The sequence below is a fragment of the Fusarium verticillioides genome, chromosome 6 (assembly GCF_000149555.1).
Source record: "Fusarium verticillioides 7600 chromosome 6, whole genome shotgun sequence".
In the NCBI taxonomy this organism is placed as follows: domain Eukaryota; kingdom Fungi; phylum Ascomycota; class Sordariomycetes; order Hypocreales; family Nectriaceae; genus Fusarium; species Fusarium verticillioides.
This window is the reverse complement of record NC_031680.1, coordinates 2,415,675-2,430,126: the sequence shown is the minus strand read 5'-3', so window position 1 is coordinate 2,430,126 and position 14,452 is coordinate 2,415,675. Positions and strand designations below refer to the sequence as shown.

The 14,452-nt window shown below is 41.6% G+C and overlaps 4 protein-coding genes across 4 annotated transcripts; 2 read left to right on the top strand and 2 right to left on the bottom strand.

The window, feature by feature from the left end:
- Positions 1 to 3,415: 3,415 nt before the first annotated feature.
- Positions 3,416 to 4,695, bottom strand: FVEG_02024 (hypothetical protein; the record flags this gene model as incomplete). Its single annotated transcript, XM_018889108.1, has 2 exons — positions 3,416 to 4,045; positions 4,691 to 4,695. 2 exons carry the CDS (start codon positions 4,693 to 4,695, stop codon positions 3,544 to 3,546), a joined length of 507 nt encoding a protein of 168 aa, XP_018745185.1. The 3' UTR covers positions 3,416 to 3,543.
- A 1,435-nt stretch (positions 4,696 to 6,130) lies between these two features.
- FVEG_02025 (hypothetical protein) lies at positions 6,131 to 8,845 on the top strand (the record flags this gene model as incomplete). Its single annotated transcript, XM_018889109.1, has 1 exon — positions 6,131 to 8,845. The coding sequence occupies one exon, from the start codon at positions 6,131 to 6,133 to the stop codon at positions 8,843 to 8,845; it is 2,715 nt and encodes a 904-aa protein (XP_018745186.1).
- Positions 8,846 to 9,112: 267 nt separating this feature from the next.
- On the bottom strand, positions 9,113 to 11,561 carry FVEG_02027 (hypothetical protein). Its single transcript, XM_018889111.1, has 2 exons — positions 11,180 to 11,561; positions 9,113 to 11,118 (listed from the first exon to the last, which is right to left on the bottom strand). Exons 1-2 carry the CDS (start codon positions 11,286 to 11,288, stop codon positions 10,208 to 10,210), a joined length of 1,020 nt encoding a protein of 339 aa, XP_018745187.1. The 5' UTR covers positions 11,289 to 11,561; the 3' UTR covers positions 9,113 to 10,207.
- FVEG_02026 (hypothetical protein) lies at positions 9,208 to 9,738 on the top strand (the record flags this gene model as incomplete). Its single annotated transcript, XM_018889110.1, has 2 exons — positions 9,208 to 9,309; positions 9,364 to 9,738. The coding sequence occupies 2 exons, from the start codon at positions 9,208 to 9,210 to the stop codon at positions 9,736 to 9,738; spliced, it is 477 nt and encodes a 158-aa protein (XP_018745188.1).
- Positions 11,562 to 14,452: the final 2,891 nt, after the last annotated feature.

The following is a 14,452-nucleotide window of genomic DNA, read 5'->3' as shown; positions in this document are numbered from 1 at the left end:
ATAGTACTTATAATATTTAATATTATTTTTTTAATAAATTGCTTATCGACTAAGTAATCTATAAATATAGTAAAGACCCCCTTAAAGGGGATGTGATATATACTTTAAGTCTTTGTATTACTTATATAAGTACTACTATCTCTAGCTCTATTAACTTATATCTTATCTCTATTACTATTAATATTTACTTAATAAAATAAATAAGTATAATAATATTAAAAGGAATATAAATACCCTTCTTTTAAATATACCTATTTTTTATATAATATAAAATAGCTTTAAAACGGTATTAAATACTAGTATTAAGTTAAAGAAAAAGATATTTCTTTAAATTAAGATAAATTAATCCCTTCCTAGAGGTAATTTATTTTTATATAGTTTAAAAAGCGATCTTCTTTACTAATATAGAGTTATAATATATTACCTTAGTATATAACTTTCTTTTTCCTTTATTACTATTAATAATCTTATTACTCTTTCTTCTTTTAGCTAAAAAAGTAACCTTATATTTCTATAATAGCTTTATAATCTTTATATAATATAAGATAAAGTATTAAATATACCTAGTTACTTTAATATATTATTTAAAAGCTATAAACTATTATAAAAACTCTAGTTTAGTAAAAGCAGTAACTCTTTTTATTATTATAAATAGTCTAAAAGTATTAATATAAAATCCTAATACCTAAGTACTTAAGTAGCTTATTTAGCTTTTTATAAGTAAAATAAATAAGTTTTTAAAAATAAAAAGTTTAAAAAGTATATTTATATATTAAGTATACTTCTTAGTAAACTTAAAGAAGATTATAATATTATTAATAAAAGTATAATAAAAGCTATAGTATAGATATAAAAGCCTATTTATATATTACTAAGTATATATAAAAAAGTTATAAAAGCCTATAAGAATAACTATAGATTTCTTTAGTTTCTTATAACTTATAATTATAAATTTATTTTAATATTTTAGTATAATTTTAAATTAAAAGAAAAAGGAAAATATATTAATTACTAAAATATAAGTTATACCTTATAAGGCTATAATAATATCTTCCTATCTAGGTAATAGATAGCTATTAGGGATTATAACTTTATTTAAAGCTTTAAAATTAACTATAACTTAGCCTTTAAGTTTTTTATTAATAATTCTTTAAATTATAAAGACTAAAGCTATAAATAGTATTAGCTTAGTTACCTATTTTATTTATTTCTAATTATAAAGCTTATTAAAGATTTAATTAATAATATTATAATCTTTTAATCTATATATATATAGCTATTAAGTAACTCTTTACTTATACTAGTTATTAATAAGAGATATAGTTATTAATTTATCTTCTAAAATATAAATAAATCTAAAGTCTATCTATAAGGTAGTATACTTTATATATAAGTCCTAGTATTAGTTTAATAAGATAGTAGCTTTTCCCTATTTAATAATTATAAAAAGTAACTGCCTTATACTAAAAACTATACCGCTTACCTAAGCTATCTCGCCCCCTTTAGTCTCGGTTTTATCCTAGGGTCTTGCCTATAAATATTAGATAGTTTAATAGATTTATCTTACTTAGAGTTTCCTAGGAAATATCTATTATTAAGTAATATTCTTTAAGTAAATATAATTAAAAGATCTTTTTTTATAGTTATTAGTAAAGATTATAATATAAAATAAATAAAAGTAAAGTTATTATAAAGATATAAGTAACTTTATAAAAGAATATATAAATAGAGGTAATTATAGTCTATATATATTAATAATTATATAAAGTAAAGTATGCTTTTTTAAGTAAATATATATATAATATAATAACTTTTTAATTAATACTTTTTAAGGGATTAGATAATTAATAAATTTAAATATAATTTATACTATTAAAAATACTTTTAATAGTACTTATAAAGTAATAATAATTAAAGTTAATTAAGGTTAATTAATAGCACTAAAGGTAATAATAACCTTCTATAAGCTTAAAGGTTACTAAATAATAATTATAATACTAATTATAAATAGTTAGGCACTATAGATCTTTTATAATTACTACTATTTAATACTAAATTACAGGTATAAGTGCTTATAAGGGTATTTAGAAAGGTCTTATAAGTTAATTCTAAGAGTAGGCCTTAGTATTATAAGATAAATACTAAGACCTAGATTAACTATAACCTGCTATTCGGGAAAGCTATGATTATTATATATTAGTCTTTCTTTTTAATTAAATTAAGTAGCCTTCTTTATTACCTTTATAAGCCTAAACTTAAATATATATAAAAAGTAACTTCTTAATATAGCCAAAAGGGTTATTATAGTAAAGGAGGAGCTGCTTCTGAATTAGTAAAGGCAGTATATTTATATATAGAGTTAGATAAAGACAGGGTAATAGTAGGGTTTTTTAAAGGTTTTATAAAAATTAGAATTAAAAGAATAAGGTTAACTTTTATATAAGTTAATTAGTAAAAGTTAAATTAACTTCTATTAATTAAATATATATACCTAGGCATATAATTAACTGCCTTTATATTTAAATAAATAAAGTAAAATTAATAATAAAATAGTAGTTAAACTGGGGTTACTTTTATTATAGTAACTATTTAATAATCTTTTTTTATAAAATAAGGTATTTATTAAATTTATATTTTATATTTAATATAGATTTTACCTAGATCTTTAACTTATAGATTAATTTTTTATATAAATAATTTTTATATTAAAGAAAAAGATATTTTTATAATAATTACTATATATATAGCTATAGCGCTTTACTATCTTATTACTAATATATTAAAGGGTATAAATATAATTATTTTAAAAATAAGCTTATTAATTACTATTAAGTTAATATAAACTTATAGATCTTTATTTTTTACTTTAACTTTTAAAGATTTATATTAGCTAATTTACTTTTTACTAAATTTAAGTCTAATAATTTAATTAGTTATAGTTTAGATTATTTTTAGTAAATACTAGGCTTTTATTTTTTAGTTTTTTATATTTAAAGTAGTTTTCTTTTTATAAATAAGACTTTTAATTATTAAAAAGCTTTTCTTATTTATTCTCTCTTTTAAAAAAAGGGGGAGTTCTATATCTATATCCCTTAGCTTACTAATAACTAGCTAAGGTATTGCCTAAGTATAAGCGATCATTTTATTATTCTAATCTAATATAGTACTACACCTGATTTTCAGCTCCCTTGCTCTAAAAAGAAAGAGGAAAAAAACCGCCTACGAGTCATTCCTGCAAAGCTCGAACCTGGCACGACCAGCTAGACCGCCACCGGATCATATGTTTCATCTAGAGAGAGAGGAATAGGGCCCGAAAGAATGTGTCGTAACAGACGGTCCTAAGATGGGACCAGGAAACGAATTGAAAGACAATTGACTGTCCTTCGGGGGCAAAATAAACTTAGCAAATAGTATCCTAAATTTAGCAAAGGTACCTATCTGAAGCCTAGCAAAAGGTATCCTAAACTTATACTAAGTTACCTAAATCTTTATATCAACTTTCCATGAAATCGGCAGCTTTTCCATGGGCGCAGTAATTGGACTTCAACCTAAACAGCAGGGCGTCTGATTTCTTAATGCGTTCAAACAAGCTTGTGGCATGCTGAAGGCCAAAGAACGACTGCCAGTCCTTGCGGTCCAATGTCGCCACGACGGGCCCGAATTACTTATTGTCTCCGACAAAAAGAAATGATGCCTCGGACATTTCGCCACAGGGATGAGAGACAATGATTCTGGCATTCCAGCGGCTTCATTGAGGTCAATAAAGTTGTACTCAAGCCCAGTGTGGTTTTTGATCTGACCGAAGGCAACCGGCGTACAGCCAACGATGACTGTTAAGCTGGCGGCGTAGATGAGGAGTTGGCGGGCATGCTGCTCATTGTCATCCTGGTTAAGGATGAATGCCTTGGGGTCTGTGATCTTCTGATGGTACGCATCAAGGTAATCGTTCCACTCAGCGGGATTCTCACGCGCAAGCCTCTTGGCATATTCAGAAAGTGTAGTCCGAACCCAGACAAGCTGATGACTCGTTGAACCTATCCTGAATCTGATGGTTGATGTAGTTTCTAAGGCATCTATCCCCGCGAAGTCGCATGTAGCTTATTTTCTGTGCTGATCAGGTCGGGTTCCCTACCTATCTGATTAAGAGAATGCGTTATTCATCTCTTTCTTTTCGAGGCATGCCTGAATTCCTTTTAGACATTCGGACTTGGGCATCATTCCAAAGCTGATTCTCTGTGACAAGCTATGCGGCTCTGGGGATGATAGCAGCGCCTATAGCCTCCTCCTGCTGATTAACCCGGGGTTCGGTTTCCCAAGCTTTGGGGAGTTGTGGGGGACTCTTTGCTGAGTTTAGTTTATTATTAGCATCCGCATCCTCTTCTTGAGTCCCCAGTCCTCTTGCTCCCCAAGGAGTCAAGGACTGGTGAGAAGCTCTGCTGAAAACGACTTAGCTTCTTAAAAACCTTGTTCGATTTTGAGCTGAGAGCGTAAGCGATCCTGGCAAGGCGAAATAGTCTGAAACAGAAGAGGAACAGGGGGGTAGTTAAGCCGGCGAGAGAAGAGATAAGAACTATTCTAGGTACCTAGTTATGGACTGAGAACCAACGATGAGTTATTGCAAACAGAACTCTGAACATGATGTACTATTCTCAACCTTGATAGTAAGTCCGGAGAGAAAGTCTAGGCTAACGGCATGATTGAAGTCTTTCCTGGTTATAATTCTGTGCCTTAACCGCCTGGCCTGTGTGACCATACAGGCCCAACAGTTCCCTCTCCTCACGGGAGAAGAGATGACAAAAGAGACAACTTGTACTATTATGCACAATCTTCTCTCTCGATCCTCAAACACCCATTTCCCGATCTGTCCTTAGGCCCCCTGCTGCATTGCAGGTTGCATCGGTTCCCTACGATGGCGTTCTCAAAAGAAGCAATATACAACAATTATGAGACCTTGGAGTCCGATGCTTCGGTAAGATTCCTCATCGGTCACCTCTCACCATGGACCTTTAGCATATTTCACAACAATGTGATCGAATAAAAGTGAGAGGTCAGACATGAATTGTGGAAGCGATCCTGCAAAAGGGGGACGATCGCCGTTGAGTCCTGATCTGTCTTTGTCAAAATCATTTACCTTGTTGAGAATGTGTGACTACTTCTTTGTATGAGCTCCCTCTTTGCCTACAGTGAAGGTGGCCCTCTTGCTAACCGCCAAATGCAAGGTCGAATTTCGGTGCCAACATCATGCTTGGATTGTTCGAAAGTGGTGCCCAAAATACGAAAGATCGCAAAGGCCATGTACGCCTAATGTTGTTGATCCCCCAGAATTTTGGTATGCTCTCTTATGACATCGATCTGCGTTAGATGCGTTGAGACACTAATAAGCTGATCGGGTTCTAGGGGCCATAAGATGTGTTCCAAATGCCAACCTCCGGGACAATTGGCAGAAGCAGTGAGGAGACATTACAGTGTTACGGGATGGAGCTAGAATAGACGATTCAGGGAAGCTCGGTGGCCTCATCATCACGCCTTGATCAGAATTCATTTTCTCGTCGCGGCTTGGCAACCAAGTTGAACCAAATATCTGATCGTCTCAGATTGGCAACGTCTAGGACGATTATCTGGCGAATGGCGCAAACTTGACCGCTTATTATACCCTTACTAGAGGCGTTCATATGTTATTTCGATGTTGGTGTTTGAGAGTTTAAATATTGAAAAAAAGAATTGCTGATTTAATCAACCATATTGTTGCAAAATGTGTCAAAGCCCATGTTGGACAAGCTCATCCTATATAAATAAAGGAACCTTCGCATGGTGGCCAGCTCAGAAGAACTGTCCTGGCCTGGGGGAATGGAACTGCATTGTGGCCAACGGTCTATCTTTTGCAGACAATAAATAATGAAGGGAAAAAGTAAATCGACCAACCCGCCCTCTCCTAATAAATCAAGCTCCCCTACCTCCCTGCCTAAGGTATTCACATGTCATGATGGCGGTTCAGAAATGATGGCTTCCATGGAGGGTCCGTCAAAAGCTTATCGATAAAGCCTTTATTTTCTTTCCGTCGCGTTTCGACGTTCACTTGAAGGTGACCAAGAACTCCCAAATTTGACATCTTCACGACAAATCTCTCACCATGGCTCCGGGATCTTCTACCGGAGCCCAATCTGGGCCGGACAGTAGAAAGCGAAAGGCCGACACGCCGGTGTCGAATGGCCGCAGGGAGAAGCGCTCTGTCGTTCATTCTGCGCGCAGCATCCCTGCACAACCCGCCGAAGCTGCACTCAAAGATGGCGAACTCGATCTCCAGGCTTTTGTGGCCGCCCACGAGTTCGAGATTCGCGCTCTTGAGCAGAGCATGGCCACATCGAAAGCTGTTGCTAGCAGTCGCGCCTTTCAGAAGGTACCCAGAGGCTTACGCCGCCGCACAGCGAGTCACAACCCCAAACGGGTACCGCGCCGACTTAGAAAACGTGCGCTTAAAGAGATGAAGGACGACAACACTCCGGTCGTCGAAGCCAGAAGGAGGAAACCCAGAACAACGCGAGCAAAAATAAGATCCGAAACAGCACGAAAGTTGGGAATATTAGCAGCGAGGAAACGCAAGGCTAGCCTAGGGAAGGCGAAGCAGGATGGAGATGTCAGTAAAGAGAAAGCATTAGCTGTAGTAGGAAGACCGCCGAGACCAAAACTTCGACGAAACGAACTCAACGAACCTCCAAAGCCAAAGTCCAAGTTCCGCAAGCGGCAACTGAACAAAACATGGTTACCAACTCACTCATGGCATGCGAAAAGAGCACGCATGACTGATCCGTTGGAACCTTTATGGCGGTTCGCTATCCCATTGTCACCAAACGAAAAGATATACCGACCTACACATCGAGCTCAGGGCGACAGAGGCGCGGTTGTATGGGAGATGAGCTACATGAGCACAATTGGACTTTACGGTAGGCGCGCTGGCATAGAACGTGTGTTGAAGCGTATAGGGGTTGTTCAGGATTCATGTTGGAACGACAAGGGAAAGAAGTGGAGGATCGGAACCCGCTCATGGACCGGTGTTCTAACTCGGGCAATTCAAACCGGACAGCAGAATCAAGTCGACCGAAAGATGATCGGACCATGTACTATCTTATGGAACCCCGAGCCACCGGCACAAGATGACAACCAGGAGCTAAAACAAGAATCGAGACAGGTTTTCTTAAGGATCCACCCATCAGCCTTCCTCGAGCTGTTTAACGAGTTACTATCTTTAATAAAGCAGGAAAACCCTCGGCTTTACATCGAAGATCTTCGATTTGAGATTGGAAGCTTAGACTTGACAGGACCGGGATCTACAGAAGCTCTGCTAGCTATATTGCGTACTTATCCTGTGAAGGAAAAGAAGGAAACAGATCATACCGAGCTTTTTCAAGGGCTGGCCGGTTTGACAAATGCTGCCACTCTCCCTGCTGGCGCGGTATTGGGGTTCTCGGTGCAGGATCCCCGTCTTCAATATCCCCCAAGGCGCCTGGAGGTCTCCGAAGACCCAGAGTCGCAACTTCAACTCCTCGAAAGGATAGCGTCGTGGTCGGCCGAGGAGAATTTGAACCCGTATGCCTTATTCGATCGTGACACTCGTCATGCCGCGTCCTGCCTCCCTTCACAGAAACAAATCGATAGACGAAGAGCAAAAAGTGCTCCCGGAACCATCTTGAAACTTACAGGAGATGATCCCCCAATCCCGGTCATCCTTTTGGCCTCCCGCACGGATAGAGGCACACAGAAGCAAGGTACATGGACTTTGCTTGCACCATGGAAGTGTATACAGCATCTCTGGTACTGTTTGGTACATTATCCCCTTTCTTCAGGGGGCAACCCGCGATTTGCAGGCTTGAACGAGATTCGACAGGTCGCCTTCGAACGAGGTCAGACTTGGTTCCCTGGGGATTTTCCTGGAACCAAGGCTGGTGCTGCATGGGAGCTCGAGGAGCGTCGAAAAAGAAGAGCCGCTTGGGAGAGACGACCAAAGAGCAAGAGAACCGCATGGGAATCACTTGATCTGGGCGGTGGAAGGAAGGGCGAGATTGGCGATGGTCTCGCTAGCAATTTTGAGCTATTGTTCAATGCAGGAGATTCGCGCACCAGCGAAGAGAACAATACGGAGGTTGCGATGGACGTGGACCAGGACGAAAATCCAGCTTCAACAGAATTATCGAAGCCACAAGAGCCACGCATTTACCAGCTGCACCAAATCACGAAAGCGGTTTTTAACCAAGCCGTCGCATCTCCTTCTACCTCTTCAACAATGCCGACAAACGCTCTTCTTGGCGTCCGTATATCTCTGATCTCTAGGGGCGTTGCCACATCCTGTGCTCGCATCTATCGCCTCCCATCTCGTCCTACCACAGCTCCACAGTCCTCTGAAGCCGAAGTTCCTGCCACCATCCCCCCAGGTTCATTATCTACACCCTCCTCGCTTCCCTATGATCTTCGGACCCAATGGCTTTCTCAAGCCCGGCCGTCTCTGTCTACAAAGAACAAAACATCGAGAACCTCGGTGCCCCGCGACTTGGACTTTCTGAAGCGTCAACTTGCCGCTGAACTCGTCTCTAAACCTGCGCCTTACCCTCTTACGCCGGCCAATGAATCCGACATGGATGGCCATCCCCTTGTTCCTAACGCCGACGATCTCGTTGGCTTCGTCACCACCGGATCATTTAGTCTGAGCGAGGGTCACGGTATGGCCATTGGTTCAATCGCGATAAACAAGGTTTTAGACGATGTCAAGGAAAACGCAAAGGAAGGACGATATTGTATTGTTAGAAATGCGGGCGAGAGCGTCGGGTGGCTTGCAAAATGGGAGGCTATCTAATAATGTTACGATGTGAACATCAACCGGCATACTGACCCGGTATTTGCATTCTTCTTTACGGATATCATGAGTGTGATTGGCGAGGCATGCATGCATTTATACCCATGCCTAAGCCTGATACGCAGGCATTAGTTTACCAGTAATGAGAATAATGACGCCAGGGGTTCTGAATTTATAGACGTTCATCAAGCAGGGAAGCGAAAGGCGCCATTGACATTCTTGCCGCGGGCAGAGCCCTTGGATGAGGGGTCACGCCCTTCAACACCATGCAGTACAACATTCATCCCTCTTCCTCGTTTCATTGCTTTTAATTTCGAACACTACGGTCTCATTGCTACTATCACTCGTATAAAAGAAACCCAATGGCCTCAGAAGAATACCCTACAAGCGTCTCTGGCGGATGTCTCTGTGGCTCAGTTCGCTACAGGCTGACATTTCCATCTGGCCATGACTGGAAGAGAAGCGTACGTCTCACTTCCTATTTCTCAAATCTCACTGTACTAACCATCACTTGGCAGTGCTCAACCTGCCAATGCTCCCAGTGCCGTAAGAATGGTGGCTCTCTCATTGCATGGCTTCAGTCAGTCCCTGCCTCCAGCGTAGAGTTCACCTCTCAGGCGACGCTATCGCGATACCACGCGTCACCAGACGCAGCGCGGGGCTTCTGTTCCAGTTGCGGCAGCTGGCTCTTCTGGCGCAATGAAAAGTCGGAAAAGATCAGCATGTCTGTTGGAGCATTTGACAAGGAGGACCTCAAAATCTGGGGCCAGCAGTTATCGTATTCGAAGGTCCATCTTTGGTCCGAGGATGCGATCGAGGGTATCACGGATCATTTGCCTGGAGAGAAATGGAAGTATGATAATCAAGGAGAAGGGGCTGAGAGGATAGCATGAGTGGCACCACACGCAAAGTGTTTTCTATATATGGTTATATTCGTCATCGTGTGTTTGCTATAGAATAGGGTAGCCAGAAATGTTAGATAACTGATGCCCTTCGTTTGTATGTATTTGCTGTTTGCCCTAGATGCCTATATGCAGGAAGCCTATATGCAGGAAGCCTTTCTAGGTAGCTATAGGCAATCTAGCTTAAGTAAACACTTTAGGACTATTATAAATAGTCCTCTCTTTCTATAGCTAGTTTAGAAGAATCAAGCCTTTTCCTTCTATTAAGAAGAAATGGTACTAAGAGTCGTACTGGTGGTAGTGGCAGTGGTATCGTCGAGTATTCCCTTGAAAATGGCTCTTTTCCAACGCCTGGCCAACATCATAACCGCTGTTTCTGGCAGTGTCTGTGCCGTATATCCCGTGGAAACGCCGATTATAAACAAATCTAAATCGAAAGGCCCAATGAACCAGAACCTTTTTAGTCCTCTTCACTAATCTCGCTTTCATCCCCATCGGGGTCTTCTTGTTGGCTGTTCTCCAGGTTTTCGAATGCGTCCTCGAGTTCTTTGGCGAGATCGACTTCTAGCCCTTCCTCTCCTTCCTCTTCCCCGTCTACATCCATAGGGTCGGGCCCATTGTCATATTGGCTACGGTTGTTGACAGGGCTGGGCAGCTTGAACTCAAAATCTGGATCATCATCTTCCTCGCCATCGGCATCATCACCCTCAGACTCGCGCTGATCCATGAATTCATCAAAGCGGCGCACAGACGGGAAGGCAGGCGAGAAGTCAGTCCTACGCGCTGTGTTGGGGTCGGCGCCAGGATACTCGACAAGAAGACCACCATCGTCATCATCCTCGTCCTCGTCCTCCTCTTCAGGGGCTGGTGTACGCTTCTTGGGTTCGGCAGATTTTGACTGTTCGTTGGATTGAGGTACTGGTAATGAGAGCTCGATATTCCTGGGGGCCTGCTTCTTCTCGGGCTTGCGCTTGATATCCCTCTTCTGTGTGGTGGGTTTGGCGCGTGCTTTGGCATTGGATTTGTCGGATGCACTCTTTTCAATCTTTGTGTTTGTTTTTGATGCGCTATTTGACGCACTATCAATGTGAGGATATTGACGACGGAGACTGTCAGCATCGGCGTTACCAGGCAGTCGGGTGACGTTCATGTTGAAAGTAGAGTCGACAAGATCGAGGATAAAGGCCTCGCGGCTGGGGTCGAAGTAAAGAACATATTGGCCACTATCCTTATTTCTTGTCCCTGTGAATGCATACTTTGCGTCGTTATCGGTATATGTGAGATCGTAGGATGCCGTCTTTCCGGGGATAGAGGGTTTTATGCGAGCCAAGTTGGGGGCCGAGTCTGACGAGAGTGTCGGCTTGTGATTGTCTTGGAGTATTGTAAGTACCATGGCATGACACGCCGAGCTTGGAGGTCAAGAAAGACTTACACTTGATACCGGTGAAGATCTCGTTGGATGTCTTGCCTAAGAGAGCATCGCCGAGAATGACGGGATAGTTGCCCGTCTTTGTCGGATCGATCAGGCCAGCCGCTGCCATAGTTTGATGCGCGACAGGGCGTGAGGTAGCAAGGCGCGAGAAATTGAGGGTATAATACCGGTTTCTATGATGAATAGTATGGTAATATGATATATTTTTGCTGAAGGATATTGTCTCGAGTCGTTCAAAGTTCGAGTTGACGCGCGGGTTGAGGAAAGGGAAGTCCGGAGGAGGAGGGTCTAGAGTCTAGTAGAACCCGAGAAGATGGGGCCGAGTGGACGGGTTCAAAGTGGGGAGACGCCAGCAGGGGGGGAGCAGGCCACTAGGGTACCTAATAAGAGGAGCAAGTGGAATAAATAAATGTTCGTATTTCATCAACGTTGGCGATAGAATTACGATAGGTACTGTCGATAGTATCAACAATCTCCAAGTTGAATTGGGAAATGGCAAATCACGAAGGTAGAGGCGAATATTGATTGCATGCTTTCAGGTCGTTGAATCCTTTGTTTTGTACTTGGATCCTTTGATCAGGGTTGTCGCGAGCTGACTTGACTTAAGGTAGCTTAGGTTCCATTAATAATAGCCTGACTCCCTGTTGTGTTGTAGCCTGCTGAGGCAGTGAACCAACTTGAACAAAGGGGCTCACCAAAGCCCCCATTCAGAGCAGCAGGGAACAAAGCACTTTCAGTTCCACTACCAAAGCTCATGTGATAAGCCTTGTCAATAAGCATGTCGATAAGCATATACTGTCCTCGATTATTAGAGTGCCAAACTCCGTGCCTCTAATGAATAGCCTTGAACCCCTAGCAGCCGATTCTTAGTTAGTAGGTACCTAGGTTCGTGACACATCTCACAAATAACCTCAGTGTCGCCGTTACATAGGGCAGTCTCTGTTCTAAATTCACGCTGGATGTAACAAAAGAGCATTAACTGAGGGGTAGTAACTCTGCTGAGAAATCTGACTGCGTCTTGGCTATCGCAATCTGCGGCCTCTTCAAGATCCGTGACCTGCTTTCTGTCTTTCCAAACCTTAGGGCTCTCTCAAACCATCGTCAACAGCTGTCTGACCTTGCCGCTATTATGTCCGAATATTTCGGTGCTTTTGATTCGTGCTGTCCATAATAAATAGCTTCTCTACCTTGCAAACGAGTTTATGGAAGTGATATATATCACTTGAAATGATAGGCATACGTCTAAGAAGAATTATGGATGAGCTAGAAAGGGTGTCGTAACTCGCAAACATGCCAGAGCAATGTTTTCATACTAGCAAAAATATGTAATATAGCTTTATCCTAAACTAGATGTCCTGCTATGTAACTTGTATACATCCTGCTCATCATCTATTGTCCGAAGCAGAACGTTTTGAGAGCATTATAAATGGATCGCCAGTTGGCTGGTTCAACAAGAACGTGATGTTTCCAGTATATTCGACGCCTAGTGTGAAGTATGCCTCACCAGAAGATCAGTATGCATACCGCCAGAATCTGGACAAGAAGCTGAATAGCCAGAGCTCCAGTAGTTACAGAAAACTATTTGGCACACATCCAGACTCGGCTGGGAACAGTATCAAGTGTCAGTGTTCATATGGCTATTTTGGCTAAACGATTAGTTTCGATAGATCCTTGGTGTGTGAGAATATCACAAGTGCTTTGGTTTTGAAGTTCATGCATGTTCCAGATTGTAATCTCCTAGTTTGTGGCAGATATGAGAACTCATATTCGATATATGTAGGTCGGCGAAGTTCACAAGCCTCCATCAATTCTGTTTTCTTTATGCAAGGTGGCAGAGCAATGCCGGCACACCGACATTCGGCATTTCTTTTGCCCCCTTCCCTTACTTGCGTCTGAATCTTCCATACTCACGTACTCAATACTCTTCTTCTCAAGACCTCAAGACGCATTAGCTATAATAAGCTAAGTTAGTGTGTGGATTCGCATATATGGAACCACGTTAGAGCACTACACAAACTACTATAGCCGACGTCGGTCATGCTGGCAAACATCGAGATCCCTCTTTGGCCTATTTCTGATCTGCCCTGTCTGCCTCAATGGTGCATTGCTGAAACCCGTGTGCTAGTGGCCGGCTGGCACGAATAGGTAAGAGACATCCAACAGCCATTGGTGATGAGTCAAGACATCGATCAACAATAGTGCACGCTCTCATGTACCGGTTGCTCGGGGCTGGCGTTGATCACAACGCCGGCATCGAGCCTTGGGCACGGAAATGATGATGCACGGGGTTTTGAGATTCAGAACAATCCCAATACCGTGCTCCCTTCCGAACAAATATGTATTGTTGAGCATCCGAGTGTCTTATGCGCTATAGCAAGGGGGTTAATAAGAAGTCAGCTGTCGGCGATGGGCTTCGGGAATCGTCGATCCGACGTCGATCACTCATGCAGCCCGCTTTTGTTCAAGGACAAGCGACCTGTAGGGATATAACAGAACAAACGAGTCCAGATTTTCATCGTTTCAACCGCGATGCTGAGTGGCCACGAAAGGTTCTGAGGCCTGCGTAATTACATCGAGGTGGCATTTCTTGTCTCGAACATACTCATGCCTATTCGTTGGTTTTTATCAAGTTTGGCAGTAAATCGTATCCGCCGAACGTTGCAAAACACTATACGCCGAAACTAGAGAGTTCAGCTAAACCAGACCTAATTTCTGGATGGTTACTTCATCTTCCCTCCTTGATCTCGTCTCATCCTCCCTTGTGGTCCGGGCAACGTGATTGGAAAGCGAGCGTGTTTAGGCTTCACATCCCCCGCTAAGTTTATGACTCGAATAGCTCGATTATGGCATAGAGTTCAAACTCGTAAGCCATTGGCTAACGATAGCAGTTTTTAGTTCCCGTGAGCTTGTTCTTGGGGGGAAACTCAAGAGCGTAGCTCCCGCCAATCGACTTTTAGTGTTGACCTTCAAATGGCGTCGGCTGGTAGAGTGGTCGCAGCTACTGGGGGCTAAATAAACTAACCATTAACTGATCGGCCGGGCGGGAGGTTTGAAGGCTGAAGCCTTGTTGAAACGAAACTCAAATGGGGTCGGGTGCTTGCAGAGTCTGCAGCAACACGAATACTTGGATGGTAGTTATGGTGTAGTTCGTGGTGAAGAGTTTCCGATATTTGGCAGAGGCTATACAGGGTCCCATTGAAGGGTTGGCAAAAGAGCACTTGTGTTAATTAGTCCTCCTGCATGCGCATTATGCACATCATCTGCAGCCATCAC

Excerpts from the sequence above, each read along its gene's own strand:
- FVEG_02027 (XM_018889111.1), bottom strand. The coding sequence starts at position 11,288 with ATGGCAGCGGCTGGCCTGATCGATCCGACAAAGACGGGCAACTATCCC. Across the intron at positions 11,119-11,179 it reads GATCTTCACCGGTATCAAGT|ACAATCACAAGCCGACACTC; the intron begins GTAAGTCTTTCT and ends CAATACTCCAAG.